At 28.6% G+C, this 20,795-nt stretch overlaps 2 protein-coding genes across 3 annotated transcripts in view; one reads left to right on the forward strand and one right to left on the reverse strand.

Annotated features, from left to right (window-relative positions):
- Positions 1-20,795, reverse strand: part of LOC136077972 (uncharacterized) — a 37,977-nt gene that overhangs the window by 11,334 nt on the left and 5,848 nt on the right. The window contains exon 2 of one of the 2 annotated variants that reach the window (XR_010637416.1): positions 5,532-5,693. The exons of the other annotated variant lie outside the window; for it this stretch is intronic. The gene's annotated coding sequence lies outside the window, so the exon portion shown is untranslated. The remainder of the gene's footprint in view (positions 1-5,531; positions 5,694-20,795) is intronic. 2 annotated transcript variants of the gene reach the window in all.
- LOC136077973 (substance-K receptor-like) lies at positions 717-20,471 on the forward strand. The gene is made up of 2 exons (XM_065792452.1): positions 717-905; positions 19,225-20,471. Exons 1-2 carry the CDS (start codon positions 770-772, stop codon positions 20,154-20,156), a joined length of 1,068 nt encoding a protein of 355 aa, XP_065648524.1. The 5' UTR covers positions 717-769; the 3' UTR covers positions 20,157-20,471.

Genomic DNA, 20,795 nt, shown 5'->3' on the forward strand with positions numbered 1-20,795 from the left:
TCAATTCGATTTAAAAGGTCTTATAGACCAATTTGCAGCTATAAAGACAAGAAAAAAACTTTTATTAAATTTTCTGCTTACTAAGACATTGCAAAGTGTAAAATTTATAAAAATATTTTTATTTTCATATATAATTTTTGTCGCGAAAAAGGAAGGGAGAACACAGAAGTAATTTAGGGTCCGAATTAAAAATATATATATATATATATATATATATATATATATATATATATATATATATATATATATATATATATATATATATACTATAATGGGCACTGCTCTAAAGAGCTAGCGTCTCTTGTGCCATCTACTAAAATTCATTCTCGTGTTACTCGTCATTCAATTAAGTGTCATCCTTTTTCTGTGACTGTTCCTAAGTGCTCCAAAAATGCTTATTCGTCTAGTTTTTTTCCTCGAACATCAGTTCTTTGGAATTCGCTTCCTTCATCTTGCTTTCCTGATTCATATAATTTGCAATCTTTTAAGTCATCCGTCAATCGTTATCTTGCTCTACAATCTTCATCTTTTCTCTTTCAGTAACTTCCAACTTTAATTAGTGGCTGCTTGCAGCCTTGTTGGAAGCGAAGATGTTTAAAAAAAATATATATATATATATATATATATATATATATTAATATTCATTCAGAGACTTAAATGAAATAGATAAATTTTTTATATTAGTGTTCAGTAATATCATATTTCAAATTTTATTTTTTAGTTTCTGTATCTGGAAAATAAAAACTTATAAACATCTAATAGAATAATAATGAACGTATCATTTAACGTATCATTTGGGTTATTAAATTCTACTAATACAAACTCTCTGCAACATCACCATGACGTCTTTTCATACAAAGAAAATATGGCCATTTGCATATGCTACACTATTGTTACATGTATAGGTTAGTATTTATATATTTTTTTATTCTTAAATTTTAAATATTTGCACTATATTGAAATTGAACGGTATGTTTTGGTAAGGTGGAGGGCTTTATCACATAAAATATTCCATATCTCAAAATATTTCTTGAACATTCGGTAATTATTATTAGACTAACTACAACGTTACTGCAAAGTTACTGAAAAAATTTTATATCATTCTCATCAAATACAAAAATTTAATGGAGAATTAAAAAAAGATATGCGACATTATGAAGGAAATAATAAGTATAAGTAAATCTAATTTTAACAAAATGCCTTCTAGAGTGATAATTAATGAAAGTGAATCAAACAACAAGCGAGGTATTTTCAATGAATTTAACAAATTTTTGCCAACATTGGTGCTGATCTTGCATCAAAAGTTCAATGCCCAAATAATACATACAAAAGTTGCTTAACAGGCTTACACTGCTCTTTAAATTTCAATGAAATAAATCAAGTAGAACTTGAAATAGCTATAAAATCACTTAAAATCAAGTCACTAGGGATTGATAACATCTCTTGCAAAGTAGTGTATGACGTTTTTGAGGAGATACGTAATTTAATTTACCAAGTATTTAATTCATCAGTTACAACAGGTATTGTACCTGATAAACATAAAATCTCTAAAATTATACCAATCTATAAATCAGGAAAAACCAATTCTTTAAACAATTATAGACCAATCTCAATCCTTTCGGTATTCTCCAAAACCTCTAATACGAATAATCTATAATAAATTAAATAAATATTTAAAAGTAACAAAATTATCAATAAAGGTCAATATGGTTTTCAAAAGCTACACTCAACTGAGCATGCAATCCTTGATCTCTCGAATAGGATAAGTAGATCATCTTAAAAAAAAATTCATATTAGGGATCTTTATTTATTTGACAAAAGCATTTGACACCGTCAACCATGATATTTTACTAACAAAAAATGAAAAACTATAGTATAAAAATTAAGCTTTAAATTGGTTTAAAAATAACAGGCAACAGTGTGTTATTATAGATAGAAAAAGCAACTCAAATTTACTAAAAACAAAATGTGGTTTTTAGTAAAAAAGAGGAGCATAAATGGAACCTTGGGGTTCCATTCATGTTCCTCTTTTGTTTCTTATTTATATAAATGATCTTCCAAATGCCTCTAATATCTTTAAAACTATAATTTTTGCCGATGATACAAACTTATCATCAAAGACAATTGAAGAACTTTTTGAAAAAACAAATGGTGAACTAAAAAAATTAATATATGGTTTAATTCAAATAAACTGTCACTCAATATAGAAAAAACTAAGTATATACTATTTCACTCTAATCAGCAAATTAAAAAAATACCCCTAAACCTACCAACAATTAATATAGAAAATATAACCATCAAAAGAGCTCTGAATACAAAGTTTTTAGGAGTTCTAATTGATGAACACATTATCCTGTAAACCCCACATAAACTAGGTAAACACAAAAATATCAAAGAACTTAAATTTTACTTTACAAGGCAAGACTATTTTCGTCGCAAAAAATTCTAAAACTTGTCTACTTTTCATTCATGCGTAGTTATCTCTAAGCCAATATAGCATGGGCAGTACCCATAAATCTAAATTAGAACCACTTTACTTACGTCAAAAACACGCTTCAAGACAAGTATACAACAAATACAAATTTACTCATGCTCAACCCTTACTGGAACAAATGAATGCACTAAATATATTTCAAATAAATATTTTTCAAAATATACTTTTCATGTTTAAATATAAACTAAGTCTGGTTCCAGAACATTTTATAGCACACTTTTTTAAAAACAATATAAATAAATACTATACAAGAACAACAGGCAATTTTAAGATACCTTTTGAAACAAATAGACTCTCAAAATTCTCAATTACATATCGTGGTCCCTATTTATTTAACAAATTAGTTTTCAGAAACGAATCACTATTAAACTTAAACAACGAACACTCTCTGAAAATAAAGCTTAAACCCACAATAATCAAATTAAACAACTATAAGGAATTTAAATAAAAAATAAATAAATGTAACTTAACTTTTAATACAAATTGATAAAATAAAATAATAATAATATTAATAAAAAAGTAGGGGAGACCGGGGCTCGTTGGCTCGGTTTGTTACTCTATGAGCTCTGTAGCCCAAACAACACATTGTTTTGAAAATATTAAAGTGTAGTCTTAAAGAGTATGAATTTGGATTACTGATAAAATTTGCATTTATTTACAAAAAAAAATTCTTAAGGCCTTCTCGGGCCCTCAAAAAAAAAAAAAAATGGTGCCAACTTACCCCACAATGGGGTAAGTTAGCTGGTACCAAATATTAGTACGTATAACAGCCAAAACAGTATCCTACTTTTAATCAGAGAAAAAAAACTAAAAAAAAATTTTTTTAAATTTTTTTGTAAAGTTTTTTTAATATCGTTAAAAATTAAAAAAAAAAAAAAATTAATTCTATAAAAATATATATTTTTTTCCATAGTAAATGCTATGAGCCAACTTACCCCGTGAAAATTTTGTCAACTTACCCCGAAAGGTTTTTTTTTAATAAACAGTCTATCGATCCTGAAAAACGGCAACTTTAAAAGAAATTCTGACTGGATATAGTAAACCAATTATGACTGGAACTTTTACAAAATTTTTTTTTTATACGACCAACTATTTTCTTTGTAAAGTAAAAAGGAAGCGATGTTCTAAAAGTTACGTTTTTGCCCAAAAAACACATAAATTTTAAAATCACCCATGCGCATGCGCGAATCCTGACAATAATATAGTGAATAATGAAATGGTAAATTATGAAGGTTCTGTGTCATTTTTGTCACTTTCTGATGAAAGGCTCTGAAGATAAACGCAATTCGTCAACTTATCCCTGCGGCCGACTAGCCCCGGTCTCCCCTATAAATGTAACACATACATATATACCACGTATGCAACTGATTTTTTATGTGTATTACACGTCTCTTTGTAAAAGGTACTTGATAAAGAGACTGACTTAAGTTTTCTGCGAGCTTCCTATAACTACAAACAAGTAATTCTTTTATTCAATCGTACACAAACTTCGTTTTTATCATATTTATACACAAACATTATTTTAAAATGTGGTAAATAAACTTATTGTGAATCATCTAAACACTCCTCCGAAAATTCGGCGTATTATAATATATATATATATATATATATATATATATATATATATATATATATATATATATATATATATATATATATATATATATATATTATGGGTTATAAATCGGTTTATTTTTATAAATCGGTTAATCATATAAATCAAATAAATCGGTTTATTTTTATTTATTGTATTTTTTATTTTAATTGGAATAATAGAGAGATATATTTCTCGGATTATTTTTACGTACACGTTTTTATACTATTGTAATTGGTATTTATTTTAATCATGTCTCGGAGTTGTATGCAACTATTTTTTGTTTACTTCGTATATTTCGAACTTAATGTTTATGATATTTATATTTGTATATCTTTACCACCAATTTGAGATTGCTTACTTATAAATACATTGTAGTTGTAAAATAAACATGTATTAAAAAAAAAAAAATACTTTAATTTTTGTGTTTGCTTTAATGTGTTTGCGCTATTTGAAAAGCAGCAACAAAAGAATGTAAAACATTTTTAATTATTTTGAGTTATGAGCAGAGTGTAGTAAACATAGTATGACAAAATTATCAGTGTGTCAGCATTTATTATAAATTTTGCCAGTCATTTATTATGCGTCCTACTAAAGTACTTGCTTAGTTCAGAGTCAAATAGCAAATATTTGTAAAACTTCAGTAATATTCGTTTTATAAAAACGTTGTTTGTTGCCGATTTTAGTCCTAAAATTTCTTAAAAATAAGGCTATTCGATATTGTTAAAAATCTTAAATTGAACTCTCATCAGTGTCCTAAATAATATTAATAATTATATTATAAAAATAAAAATATTGTTGATATATTGATCAAAAAACTATAATTTAGAAAATTTTTAGCTTCAAACTGAAAAAAAATAGCTTGAATAGCATTTCTAGCATTTTTATTTAAAAAAAACAAACGAATACTGCCAACCAGAGCAACTGACACTGTGTCGCTCTGATATTTCAAAAAAAAAAGTTATTTTTTAGCTTTAAGAGTTTATAGTTTAATCACATTATCAAAACATCTGATTTTTCGGATCACTTATACAATGTTTTCAACCTATTTTTAGATGTAAATAAAATCAGGGCCGGATTTTCCTATACGCTAACTTGGGGGCAGCCAAGGGCGCCACAATTTTGGAGGCCCCGAAATGTGTTCAAAAAATGTATGTTGAAGGTTTCTTGGTATTTATTATAAAGTATTACTTTTATGATTGTAACGATTGCTACACAACAATAGTCCCTCTGGAAAATTATTTTTGAGGGCTCGAAAAATAGATTCAGCTTAGGGTCCTCGATGGTGTAAATCTGGCTCTGGATAAAATACTTTTGCATAAGAAAATTAATATGTTACTTTATCTAACATTATTTAGAACGAGTCATCTCTAAAACAAGAAATATATTTTACATATGGTGACTTTAGTACACAGCTTGTATGTATCAAACAACAGAACTTACCGTTATTTAATCTTGGTATCGTTGTTATTTGCTGCGAATAAAGTTGCTGTCTTTCTTTGTTCCACAGAGAACATAAACTATCCTGCTGGGGATCAGAAAGGTCATAGCGGAAACTTTGCAGAGTGTGTTAGAATTCTCAAAGGGTGGCCTAAAATCTCTAATCTGGTGAAAAGTATTTTTTATATTTAGTACTAAAATGTTAAAGTATATAACTCGCAATAATAACGACAATGTTTTGATTAAAGTTCATTTAAATAGTAATATAGTAAACGCACTTAATAAACTAGGAGAGGTTTTTTACAAGACAATTAACTAACTCGTCATACTATTTTATCTCTTATAAATTCGGAAAATACATTTAAAATATAAATTTCCTCAAAATAAATATTTTCAAAAAACTCTAACTTTCTTATTTAAATTTCTTGATTGAAAAAAATGTGTTTAAAAAAAAGGAGCCTAAAAAGTCTTTTCATAAGCTATCCAATATTTGCATAGAAACTTTATTAAAAATATAAAAATGATTACTCGAATTATTTAGTGCACATAATTTCACACATGAAAATTTTCTATATCTCTTCTGATCGTCATTTAAAACAATGAGACAAATAGTAGTTAATTGTGTTTTAACTGCGCTCAATGACCCCTTCTCATCCTAATTTTGATATCTTAAAAGGGTTTTCTAACTTTTAACTCGTTTAACTGATATTTTGTTTCGTAAATGACTTATTTTTTCCTAATGCAGTTTTATTTAAGTTCAGAGTTATAAAGATTGATCTTATTAAAATTTTGTTCGAACAGATGTTATTAAAAACTACAATTCATACTCTTAATAAGCTATATTTTTTACGTTTTTCCATAAAAAATGGCGGATCCAAAGAAAAGGCAACTTACTGATCTTTTTTTTTTTTGTATTCAAAATCTATATTAAATTCTTCGTGAAGGCAAACTGATGTTATTTTAAAAATATATTAAATAGGTAAAACCATGAAAGACTAATGATCAGGTTCCATTTCTAAAATGAAAAAAAAAATTTCTTTTTTTATTTTATTTGTTATTTTGTTTTATTGCTTTTTCAAAAAAAACTTTCGAAAAACTTAAGCAGTAGTTCAATTTAACTTGTTTATTTAACATTACTAATAATTATCAAAAGATTTACAAAGAAATACTTTTTATAATAGTTCCCTTATAGTTTTTTTTTTTTTTATCTTTATATTTTGTTATACATTCGTATTATATTTAATTTTAAATCTAAATTTATACTATATAAATAGTTAGGTTTTTACATTTTTCTAATATAAACAATGGTGAGACTCGTTGAAACTAAAAAGTCTTGTCATCGAGAACGTCGCTAGAACGTTAACTATAAATAAAATAACAAGATCAAAACATAAATAAGCTCGGCAAAATATAAGTAACAAAGAGTGGTTAAATATATATAATGTTAAAAGTAAAATAACATTTTCTTTTAAAAGAAAATGTTTAAATACTTTCTGAAGCGAATAAAAGCAAATATTTAAAAAAAATATTTAAGAAAAATATCATTAATCGAAAAAATGATTTATTTTAGTTTTCTTCTAAAGGCATAACAAATCCACTTACGAGTAAAACCAATACTTTTCAAAGCTTTATTATTACATAAAAATGCTCCACGAAATGAAATGAAAAATTTGCCAATATTTGATTTAAGTTTTGGTTCATTTGTTTTTTCTTTACATGAATATGTATATATATATTACCAAAAGCAACCGGACGCGAGTTACTTTTGCATTTAAATATAAAACAATGTACGATAAAAATATTAACCTCATAAATATTAAGAATGTTCGTGTTAAATAAGAGAGGCTTGGGATTAGTAAAACAACCTTTTAAATTAATAAGACATCGTACATGCATTTGCTAACATTCTAGAGACTCTAACTTCCTTTTGAGTGTACACCCACAGGCAACATTGCCATAACTAATATGACAGTAAATCAAAGAGTAAATAGTTGAATTAGAGTTTGCCTTATTAAAGTGCTTTTCAATTTATAAAGAATTCCAATACTTTTAGAAATTTTATTGCACAAGTATTACACGTTTACTCCACTTTATTACACGTCTACTCCAGATAAAAGAAGTGTCAGAAGCTGAAAATCAGATTGTTCATGTCTAATTTTTAACCTCAATAGTGATTTTGTTTACCCAAAATACCACTATAAATATGCAAAGTATTTTTTAATCAGAGATAACCAGATTTGGCATTTTTCTGACCTATATGAGGCACTGTGCGTTGCCTTAGTTTAAATAACACTCTACACAAATAAAAATGTAAACTAGTTAAAGGCATTGTTCACAATATAAACTGCATAACTTTGAAAACAAAATAACAAAAGTCTCAAACCAAAATTCAAATAGATAAGTTAACAAATGCATATTACGCAAGTAATACTGTAATACTGTAAAAAGTTATTTAGTGAAAGAATTAAGTTTACTATATTATTTTTAAAAGGGTGAGGTGAGTTTAGAGGATTAAAGTAAAAATTTGGCAAAGCAAACATTCAATAGGTGCTGTGAACGGTATGGGTTGTTTCATAGGTGCGGTAAACGATATGTATGACCAAGATTATTAAAGTTTGTGTGACAAAAGGGATTGTTCAAATATTTATTTACTAATAGTGAATTTGTGTCTGGGTTTTAAGTAAAACAGATTTAAACTCTGGGAGGGAAAAATACTTTTTCTTCCACACATAAGCAAAACATGAAATTTTTAAAACGTTGAGATCATATTTTTTTTAAAATCTTATTTCAATGAAATAAGTTAAAATGAGATAAACAATCAAAATAAATAATTATGCAAACAGCTTGTTTCTGAAGGTAATAAATACGTTATAAATTATATTTATAACGTATTTATTACCTTAAAATTTATTATTAAAAATTGTAAATTATCATTTGTAATTTTTGAAAACTTTTTGTTTGCAGTTTGTTTTTGTTTTCTGAAAATTTATTATTAACTTCTGTTTGATTATCAATGTTTTTTCAAACACTTTGGTAACCCAACGAAAATTCATCTCTTTTATTTTGCTATTCTTCCAAGTATGGAACAGTTAACGTTCTATACAGAATTTTAAATTTAAAAAAAAGTTTTATATATATCATTTGCATTATCATTAGTGTTTATGTTATGTACAATGAATTAAAGATAGTTTAAATTAACGTTAAATTATGCTCGAGGTGGTAAGTTATAACTTTTAAAATTATAACTTACAAGTCGAAAAGAAAATTTACAACTAATTAGTTCTATTGAAAATTAAAGTTAATTTTAACGCATATCTTTCTGTACTAACAGGTCTTGTAAATACGTATATCGAGGCCTGGGGCAGGGGTATACAATACTCTAAAATTGTTTTGTATTATTAGTTGAAAGCAATTTTCTAATTACTTTTGAAATTAAAGTACGCAAACTATTTAGTTTATAGGTTAACAGAATGCCTGAAAATGTTGTGTGACAAACTGTAACGGTAATTACAATTTTAAAAAAAAAAGTTTTTGGCTTCTTTCTAAAAGAGTAGGATTTATTTGTTAAGTATATGCTATTCCACGAGACAATATTCATGACAATCTATATAAAGTTGTTTGTAAAAGACAATTTTTGTCATGATATCTAATAAGAACCAAATTTGGACATGAAAGCCCTTGTGATCTTCCATTTACTTTCACATGTGTGAATCCTAGGTGATACAGACTCTTCTACCGCCATATCATCTTCTTCTATCCAAAATGTTATTCCAGATAACCTTTTCAGCTGGTGATAAAATTACATACTTTAGCTCATTACATCAGAAGTTACAAATAAAAAAAATTAATTTTGACTAAATTAATGTTATTTGGTATTTTGCAGGTAAATAGATGCTGATTATTCAATCAAAAGACATATCAGAAAATTTTTCAACTGTCAGAACTTTGAATCAAATCTTTTTTGTGGATAAATCTACAAAACAGAACTTTCATAATTAATTCTTGCTGAAAATTATCAGAAGCTAATGATTTTTTAAACAACTTAACAAAAAGCTTTTAATGGTACATCTTACATACATCTTACATACATTTTTTGCAACACGTTTATGATATGAGCTCTATAACTGTTGGGAAAAATAAATACATTATAAAAACACATTGAATGTTTCAAGATATGGTAAATCATATAAAGATTATCAATTATATGTTTATATTTTTTTTATATATTATATATTTATATATTATATGGTAAATTAGATAAAGGTTATCAATTTTTAAGTATTTCCGTCAAACAATTAACCTTCGAAACAAGATTCTGTAACGAATGATACAGAGTTCTTATTTTCAGTTTTTTTAATGCTTGAGAATGAAATCAAAATAAAACGTTTTCTTTTAATTATCTCTTGCATATCATGCTGGCTCAGGAATTTTTAAAGCTAAAAATAAACCTGACTCTTTAGCAGCTACTGTTTCGTGTTTTACGCTAGTGTCATTTTATGAAGGACCGCAATATCTTTGAAGAATTTTTTCTATTTTATGAGTTTGATTCTAAATTTTGTTCAAAAAACTCAATTTGTTTTCGAAGAAATAAAGAACGCTAGAGGAATACCTGCTGCTGTATTCGGCAGAAGGTGCACCTTCTCGCCTATAAAGCAAGTGATCTACTACTACACCACTATCGTACCAGATATTCAGAAGCAGCCTCAGGTCATAAGTGTCATGATTTAGTAGCCATTACTTAGTGTTTGTGAAAAAAATCCTTTTATTTATGTAATACTGGGAAAACTCACAACTGACTTAATGACCTGCTGAGGTTTTGACAAGATCATAAATCGACCATATTTAGTACCTCCAAGATTGTTAAAGAGTAAAAAAATTTAAAAGATTTTTGAAAGACAAAAAGAGTCTATTTGTCTAAAAGTATTTTGTAAAGAAATTGTTATCGCTTTAAAATCAAAAATAAATATAAAAGAAGTATACATAATTATTACTTTTATTGAAATAACTATGTCTTTAGAAAATTAACAATACAAAATTTCCGTATGCTGATGTACGATATAAAGTTCCAGATAGAGCAGTTCATGGTATACTTAACTTTTCTTAGTTATTGCTGATCGTTTTTTAACAGCCCTTAGCCGCATGCTTATTTTAACTGTTTGTCAAGCCTGTTAGTACAAACAACCATATTTGTATTAGACCACTATCTCTATCTCAGGGACGGATCCAGGATTTTTTGTTTATTAACTTCCAGACATGGAACAAACTCCAAACATTTGTATGTTTATACTTATGTTAATGAGGCTTTGCAAAAAATTGCGATGATTGCAGGCTGTGAACGAAAAAACCCTTTGACTTCGTCCCTCACCCCCAACGCAAACGTGAAGAGAAAAAAGTTGATAAAAAATTTTTTTAAATATTCTTAACTAGATTTATATTCATCGATAAGTTATAAGCTTCATAGTTTTATCTCTTAGCGTTCAAAAATCATGACCAGATAAAGTTTGTAATCCCTCATTTGATGGGGGTTTCAACCCCTTAAAAAAATTTTACCAACTTGTTTCTTTTTAGTTAATAAAGTCTTTTTAAGTCATAAAAAAATCATAAATCAACAATGTCCGAATATTTCCAAAAGAAATGCCTTCCTCCTATTATAAACAGTTAGCTATTAACAAGTGTTGATTCATATCGCCACCTTGAAATTTGAGACATACTTTTAATAACTCAGTTATCTAAAGTAGTGTCAAATAGTTCAAGCGAAGATAAATCTAAAAGAAAACCTAAAATGCAGCCTCAAGTTATTCGCGCCAATATTAATTCTAGACTGTTTGATTTTCAAAAAATATTTCAACTGAACACGCAGTCCTTTACTTGGTTAAAACTTTTTCAAACAGAGAAGCTACATTAGGTGCATTTTGTCTCTCTAAGGCTTTTGAAATAGTCAACCACAAAATATTATTTTCAAAGCTTATCATGGATTTATTTTTATTTATTTGTAACTAATTTATAGTTGACTCATATGGTTGTTACAATGATAGCCCTATAATTGGCTAATTTAAATCAACTTACACTTATCCTTCAAAAATAAATATCAATATAAATGTAAATTATAACCATTAATCATTATTAAAAAAAAAAACCAATTAGAGTGGCAAAGATTAACAAAACTATAAAGATTTTATTTTAATTTAATTTATTAATGTATCCAACATCTTTAATAGAAGCCATGCATAATTTGCATTAACATTGCTTCGGAATCCAGTTTTTATTTTAAGTTTAAATTCCTTCAAGGGTGAAGATGATTTACAATCATTTCGGATTAGTATCCGAATTTTAGGTCCAAGGTATAATAGAGATTCTAATCCATGTTTTGTTGTACGAATGTTGGTGGAGTTGGCTTTCATACCTCAGATTTTTTTTTTTGTTTTGTTATTTTTATTACATTATAAATGAGCATTTCGTTACAATATTTAAAATACAAATATATAATAACAACATATTATTATATATTACAGTTGTTAATGATGCATATATAATTTTTATAAATTAATAGTTAAATAGGGGGTAAAAAGGAAGATCAATTAAAAAAAATATCAAAAGTATATTGTTACATCTTCGATTGTAAAAATGAGTTCTTTAAGCTTTCGTTTAAAAGAAAAGTAGTTACTTTGATGAATAAAATCCTTAGTAAAATTTTTTAAAACTATTTTATTCCATAAGAATGGTCCGCGATAATCAATACCAAATTTAAAAAGATTTGTTTGAAAAATCGGCGGCTTAATAAAATTATCATTCCGCAAAATGTATTTATTTTTATCTTTCGATGAATACAAATTATGGAAAGAAATAGGGGATGAATTGGTTTTACATTTAAACATAAAAGATTTAAACATAAAAGATTTGATTCAAGAAACTTAAAAACTTCATTCGGTGATATTAGGCGCAATTTGTAGTTTTACTATCCATGAGCGAGATCTCGTCTCGTTCTCCTTTCTCGTTAGAAATGGGACTTCTCGTGAGAAACGAGAAATAGAAAATTCTCGCGAGAAGTAGAACGAGACTTAAATATTATATTATTTCCCAAATTAAAAATTATTATAACTTACAAAATGCTTAATAATTTGTTTTTTTAATTAATTAATATTTTGACTCCGTGATTTTAATAAATCTAATTAAAAATTTAATTTGTTTTTGACAAAAACAAATTAAATTTTTTATTAGGTTTTTAATTAGATTTTTTAATTAGATTTTTTTAAAAATCTAATGAAAAATTTTTAATTATATTTTAAATATTTTTAATTAGATTTTAAATACAAAAACTTTTTGCATAAAATGGTGCACTTTCGAATTAATTAGTTTAACAGTGGAATTCAACTTGACACATATTGTTCATATTGAAAAGAAATATTTTTGCCTCATTTCAACGATCAAAAATGTCACCAAGAAAAAACAAAATCTGGAGATATTTTCAAAAAACAAGTGACGGTGCTGAATGCAAGGCGTGCAAAAAGTCTTTGAAAACAAAAGATGGAGACACAAGCGGACTTCATCGTCACCTCGAAAAAAAACACAGCCAAGATTACGTTGAGTATTCTGATATTTTCAAAAAACAAGTGACGGTGCTGAATGCAAGTCGTGCAAAAAGTCTTTGAAAACAAAAGATGGAGACACAAGCGGACTTCATCGTCACCTCGAAAAAAAACACAGCCAAGATTACGTTGAGTATTCTGAAAAAACTGACGACTTTTTTCTTCATCCTCCTAAAAAGAAACAACGAACCATGATCGAAATGCTTGAAACAAAGCCCAAATATGACAAAGACAATTCCATTCAAAAACAGTTTGACTCTGCAATGCTGGATTACTTTTGTATTGATCTGGCATCCTTTTCAGCAGGCGAAGGAAGAGGTTTCAAGAAATTGTTTGACATTGCAAACCCTAAACTGAGCCTTCATCACAGAACAACATATTCAAGAAAGCTTTTAATTCGGTCAAAAGAAGTTCAAGCTGGAATGAAGAACATAATAACGGAGATTACGCCAAATCTAAAAAGTGCTGCATTTACTTCTGACCTTTGGAATTCTAGAGCTCAGGACAGCTACATCTCTTGAACTTTTCATGCTATTGACGAAAATTGGAGACAATATCACTGGACACCCTATGTCCAACAGTTCCCAGGCAGACACACAGGTATCTTAATTGAAGAAAAGCTGGATTCTTTCTTAGAAGAACTAAATTTGCTTGCTGATTTGCCAATGTACTGCGTGAATGACCGGGCAAGAAACATGAAACTTGCAGTCAAATTGTCAAAGCGCCTTGACCAATACTTGTGCAACAATCATATTTTGCAATGTGCAGTTCGAGACTCATTTGGAATGACTGCTGGAATGGATGATGCGTTGCAAACATGCAAAGATTTGGCTTCTTTAACTCACTAGTCAACAGTTGCAGCTGAGTTGCTTGAATCAGAATCAGACGCTCAAGGAAACAATTTTAGACAGTTACGCCATTCTGTTGACACAAGATGGAATAGTAAACTGGATTGCATGGCTTCTATCTTACATCTGAAGAGTGCAATTATCAGCTTATGTGCAAATGAAGATATTTTTTATTCAAAGACCATCAGTGCATCACAGTGAAAATCAATCTAGGGAGCAGTAGAAATTTTGGCACCACTTAAATAAGCTACAGAAACGTGGTCGGCTGAGTCTATTCCAACAATTAACACTGTCGCCGATTCTCTTTACTTAATCCATGATTGATCAATTTATTGAGACGGATGGAAAAAATGGCTACGGTGTCTTGTATGCAAAAAACTTGAAAAGCTGCATTGAGAAAAGGTTTCCTCCTTGTCACACTGGAAACTTATTGAGTGCTGCAGCAAACTACTTAAATCCTGCTTTAAAGGGACTTCACTTGAAGCTCTTCAAAAAATTTCAAACAACAAAAGAATGGTTAGCCTCACAGGTTAAGGATAATGTTGAGTGCCAACCTGTTGCCAGAGTCCTTTGAGCAGATTTGTCCCCTAATTCAAAATTGAAGCGCAAGTTAAACGTCAGACTTGAAACACAAGAGCCAACATTTGAACTAAATCCTATTTTGAGCGAAATGTGCCAGTATGAATATCTCCCTAATGCCAAAAAAGACTTTCCAATTCTTGATTAGTAGAAATTGCATTCAAATACATTGCCAGAACTCTCTTCATTAGCTAGACAAATTTTAGCTATTCCAGCAAGTTCAACTAAATCTGAGAGAGTTTTTAGCTCAGGCGGAAATGTCGTACGATCATCCAGACACAACTTACACCCAGAAAAAGTAGAACAAATCATCTTAATCAGAGAAGACATTCTCTGGTGGAAAAGTTTAGCAAAAAAATTCTGAATTAATATTTGAAAAAGTTGTTCACATTTGACAAATGTCATTTGTGTCTATTTGTCAAAACCATGCTTACATTTTTTTTTTTTACTTGGATTTTAATAAATTTGTTTTCAAAAATTGTTAAATTTCTCATCTCGTTTCGTTCTCGGTCTCACGAGAAGTACTAACATCTCGTCTCGGTCTCGTCTCGGTTTGAAAAAACCTAGTCTCGCTCATGGTTAAGTTTTACTATAAAAACCTCAGTGAATAAAAGATTTTTGGTATAAAGTAGCGCTGTTTAGTAAGAGACTTTCAAATGGAAATCCATAGTCTCAGTGAATAATTCTTCAAGCTCTCTCATAAATTCAATTTATGCGCTTATTTAGTTTCTCACTATGAAACATCCATATAAGTGGGCAGTATAAGAGGTCTGAAGTTAAAAACGCGGAAAGTATAAGTTTACGTTGTTTGAAAGACATATATGATGCAATTCTTAAAAGTGCATTTACATTTCTGCTGACATATTTGCATAAAGCGTTCACATGCTCTTCAAAGAAAAGGTTGTTGCTGAGTATTATTCCGAGTAGTTCAAAATTTTTGGATGTTTTAATTGTTAAATTAGAAATAGTAACTTCAAGTTTACTATGTTTGCTAATGATAAGTTGATATTTTTTAGGATTTGCCTTACTCCAATATTTTTGAACCATATTACCAATTGATTTGCGGCTTTTTGCAGGTTGGCAACCTCCAATAAAAAGTAACGTCTTTTCCTGTGCGGTATGGAGTATTTCCAGCAATTCCAACGTCAGGAAGGAAAAGAATAAATCATACATAAAAATGTTAAATAACAGAGGTCCGAGAATGGAACCCTGCGGAACTCCGTATAGCATATCAGTGTAACAGCTAAATTCATCGTTTATTCTAACTCTTTGTTTTCTATTCATTAGGTAAGAAGACATAAATATTATAATGATTGGGCTAAAGCCATGGGTATCTAGTTTGGCTATTAGTAACACATGGGATATGTAATCAAAGGCTTTAGAGAGGTTAGTTAGTCAAGCGTCAAAGCATCCGTTGCAACCTAAGGTTTTTCTCCATTTTTTAGTCATTGCAATCGAATATTGTCGTATAGTCAATTTAGTCAATTAGTACATTAGTAAATAGTCTGTAAGAGCATATACTTTAGTACATAGTTTGTAAGAACATATACTTTAGTACATAGTCTGTAAGAACATATACTTTAGTAGATAGTCTGTAAGAACATATACTTTAGTACATAGTCTGTAAGAACATATACTTTAGTACATAATCTGTAAGAACATATACTTTAGTACATAGCCTGTAAGAACATATACTTTAGTACATAGTCAATTTTTCATATTGCTTCGTAGGCATATCATTAAAACAAAATTATCTTTAGAACAAAAGAAGTCGGTTCTCGATAACGAGTTATCAGAAAAGCCTGAGTCAGAAAGAAAGAAAACTAACATAATTTTTGCTGGATTCTTTGTGACTGAGAAGTGAAAAATACTTATCAGCACTTGTTTGTGCATAAAAATTGCGAGGGAAAAAAAATTTTAATATGGTTACATAAATCCTGCAAAGAACGTAAGTTAAGATTAATTAAACGTGAACATAAATCATCATGATGAGATGAGAAAGCGCTTTAAAAATAAGCGACATAAAAATCTTTCTATGTTGCAAGAAAAAAACTGACTCCAGCTTGTTTGCAAAAAAAAAAAAATTAAATTAGTATTGCAACTTAGATACTAAACACGCTTAGCTCACTAAATCAGCAAAAAAGTATATGCACATTTAATAAAAATATAGGCATTCTATTTGTATACAATTAACCTTTCTTATAATATGGCGAGGTAAATATAATGCCAACCATTTTGCAAAAGTAATAAAGTTTGTAGTTGATGGAAGTTATCAATAGCTATTTTCAAATGAAGAATACAACAAAAGCATTATTCGTAGCCTTACTTTTACTGATATTGTCTGGGTGATCGCAATCACCGTGACATTCAGTTTATTCATTTATTCTTATTTATTTAAGTTAATTTTTTGTTCCTTAATATACAACTTCGTAATTACATAATAAAAATTTGTTAACAATGCATATAGAAATAAAAACAAAGGTTAACAAATTCTTTTCACGTAAAAGATAAATAGACTTCACTGTAATACTGTAAAAAGAATACGGGAAATTTGCAGAAGACTAAATGGTTTATTATTAAGACAAGAACAGCATTACATTGTCGTACATTTAAAAACATATTCACAAAATTTTTATCCACGACAAAACATTTTAAATTGCTCAAGGTTATTTTTGAATGAACACAGTACCAACACAGTACTATTTGAATGAACACAGTACCAACACAGTACTATTTATGTATAAATATTTACACTCTTGCTTTTGCTCATAATGACTATAAAAAAATAAGGATTTTTTTGATTTGATATTATACATGAGAACATTATATACATTTAGCTCAAACAATGTTAATAAAGACATTTGTTCAAAAAGTGGTTTTGGCTGTTTTTGTTTTTATTTATAAAATAAATCACTCGATTGATTGTTTCCATTTACGATATAGAGGTTCTATTCTAGTTTTAAAGGTTCTACCCCATGCTAATTACCGTAGTTTAGATTACTTTGAACAAAACTTTAGCAGATTTGTTTGAGTTGTGGTTTTTTTAATAAACCACAAAGATAAAAAAAAGCAAGGGCCCAAGTATTGATATCTGAGGGACGCCACACTCTTATAAAGACGGGTTAGAGAGTTTATTGTTTTTATAATATGCATATTGCACACGCATATCTTATTAGCTTTCTATCCGACTTTCATAAACTGCTAATCTCGGTCTTGAGATGTAACTTCCCTAACCAAAAACGAAGGATAATTACATGCAGATGCTTCAAAAACTTTGATAAAGAAAATTTCCGAAATGAGCTAATAAAGGAAATAAATAAAAAAATAAACGTACAAAATTTGGATTTTTTTGGATTTAAAGATACCGTAATAGTTACTTTAAATAAGCATGCACTACGAAAAAAAAGTATGCGCGAAAAAACTAAAGAATGAAATGCGCGAATTTATAACTAAAGAATGAAACAAAGCTATAATGAATAAACTACTAAACTGTTAACGTTTGAATAAAATGGAACCTAGTAAAAAACCTTACAACCGTCAAAGGAGTTATTGCGTAGGACAAAAAAAATACTAAAAAGTTATTTTTCAAAAATCTTCAAGCTAAAAATGTTATCTATAATGAAAGCTTTTTGGAAAACAGTGAAGCCATGTTTTAAGTAGAACTCGCATCTTAATGAAAATATTTTAACGCGTTATATAAAGACACAACATTGCAGTTGCGCATCAAACCGATCCTTAAAACTGTCGAAACATTTATCCATGACCCCATAGAAAATTCAACATTTAAATACAAATTACATCCAAGTATTATTGCGGTTAAAAATTTAATTAGAGGTTCAATACCCTTTCCCTTCCAACATACCGCCGCCAAAAAAGTATCTAACCATATTTCTAAACTAAACAAACCTAAAGCACAACAAAAGGACGATATACCAACAAGAATAATCAAAGATAGCATTATAAATATTTCTGATTTTATATGAAAAGACTATAACTATGCTATTTCAAACAACATTTTCCCAGACCTATTAAGAATATTACTCCAATACACAAAAAGTTTTAAAGCAGATAAAAGCAACTACAGGCCTATCATTATTCTATACAACCTATCTAAGGTATATGAAAGATGTATGTAAAAGGATATAGCTAGCTTCTTTAAAAGAGTTGTCTAACAATAGTAAGCTTATTAGAGTAAATTGCATTATGTAAAGACATGACAGCCATTGTCAATCCGTTAATGACATCAACTGACTTCTAATTTTTTTATTTATTTATTTTTTTTTTTATTTATTTATAAGTGCCCCCAAAAAGTCCTAACGGTCTTGTCACAGAGCACCGCGGAAGTGCGTTTAACCAGGAAGTTCATTCCTCCTTCCTTACCGTGACGCGAAAATTTGTCCAGAGCTCGTTTCGAACCTGGATCTCCTGCTTATAAAGCAAGCGCTCTAACCACTGCGCCACGACCGCACCCAATTTAAAATTACCACTGTCAAATTAGTTAAAAGATATAAAAGCTTTTATGAATTTTTTTAAATTTTTTGTAGTGTCGTCTTATTTTTGTCGAGTGTTGTCTTATTTTTGTCGAGTGTTGTCTTATTTTTGTAGAGTGTTGTCTTATTTTTGTAGAGTGTCGTCTTATTTTTGTAGAGTGTCGCTTTATTTTTACCTTCTCTTTTTTTTTAGGTTTAATTGCAAATAGCTTCGTCGCTTACCTTATTATTTGTAATCGTAAACTTAGAACTGTTATCAATTTGCTTATTTTGAACCTTGCAATTGCAGACATAATTGCTTGTTTAAGCATCTACCCTTTTATATACATTAAACTAGCTGAGACTAGAATACGAGGGACTACAGCTAATGTTTTATGTGGTTTTACGGATGGCTTGTTTGGTTTCTTTGTTGCAGCCGCTGTTTCATTAATAACTTTAAGTATGATTTCTATCAATAGATATTTTGGTATAAACCACCCATATAATCGAAGATGGGCACTTCAATACAACCATATCAAATGGGTGTTTGGATTAACTTGGGTATCTAGTTTTGGACTTGTTTTACCTAACCTTATTTCATTTAAGTACGACGAGTATTTCAGGCTATGCGTAAGAAGTTGGGCCATTGGTGTTAATCCACTGATTTATTTTATTTTTACAATCATTTTAGGAGTGTTTTTGCCTTTATCTTCTCTATTGTTTACATATTTCACAAGTTTTTATACACTTTTCCTCAAAGATTATTTTAATAATAACTTAGTTGTATCAAGAAGAAGTAATATAAATAAAAAAAGAGCCCTCAAATGGTTAGGTGTTCTTGTATTAACTTATATTATTTGCTGGTTACCTTTTATTCTATACTGGTTTTTATCCGTAGTCATTGGTAAGTACTCGGTAAGTAATTACGAAGATGTAAGAAAGGGCATTCGCCTTGCGAGATTAACATTATTTTTTGCTGCATCAAATACTGTATTTAATCCGATAGTCTACGCATATAAAAGTAAAAAGTTAAGATCTGCTTTCAAATCATTATTTGGATTGCACGTTCGTGATGTAACCAATTCAACATCAAGAAGGGTTTTAAGTCAATCAATTTCTAGCAGTACAATAACTACAACAATTTAGCGTCCGTGTCTTCTAAATGTTTGTCAGTTTTTTGATAATTCATCGGTAGTTGTAAACTACCATCGATAGTTCACAAACTCCATTTTAAAATAGTTATAAAAATAACAATATGCGTACTAATCAAAACCTTTTGCAAGAACATCAAAGCTTCAAAACTTTTGGCTTTTTTATCTTGAACTTGTTGTTAGAGATTTTTATTTTTTTACACTATAATGAGATAGCAAAATAAAAATTATTCAATTCCAACCTTCAACTAGTATAGTCTTTAAAAAAATCTTTTAATCAATCAAAAAACTGTGTGCCTTAATACGAAATTGACCAACTATTTATATATTATATACCTTTATTGCATTCATCAACAATTTGAAATGTGCTATTTAGCATTATTATTATCAAAATTAAAATATTTTTTTTTTTGTTTACGTAAATTTTAACTCCATAGATTTATAATAAATACCAATGAGTATGTAAAGCTCTATATTTTGTAAATGTTAGCTATAAATTACTATTGCTTGTAAATTTTGTTTTTAAACCTTTTTAATAATGTTTATGAATACAAACTTTGTCGACAACAGTAGAAAGCACAGATTTTAATATGCCTAACTTAATCTTCAAAAAGTTCAAGAAAGTTGCTGCCTT

Source organism: Hydra vulgaris, chromosome 03 (genome assembly GCF_038396675.1).
Source record: "Hydra vulgaris chromosome 03, alternate assembly HydraT2T_AEP".
Classification (NCBI taxonomy): domain Eukaryota; kingdom Metazoa; phylum Cnidaria; class Hydrozoa; order Anthoathecata; family Hydridae; genus Hydra; species Hydra vulgaris.

What these genes read in the sequence shown, in the direction of transcription:
- LOC136077973 (XM_065792452.1), top strand. Translation starts at nt 770, where the DNA reads ATGAACGTATCATTTAACGTATCATTTGGGTTATTAAATTCTACTAAT. An exon ending in CACTATTGTTACATGTATAG is followed by an intron (nt 906 to 19,224) that starts GTTAGTATTTAT and finishes CTTTTTTTTTAG; the next exon opens with GTTTAATTGCAAATAGCTTC.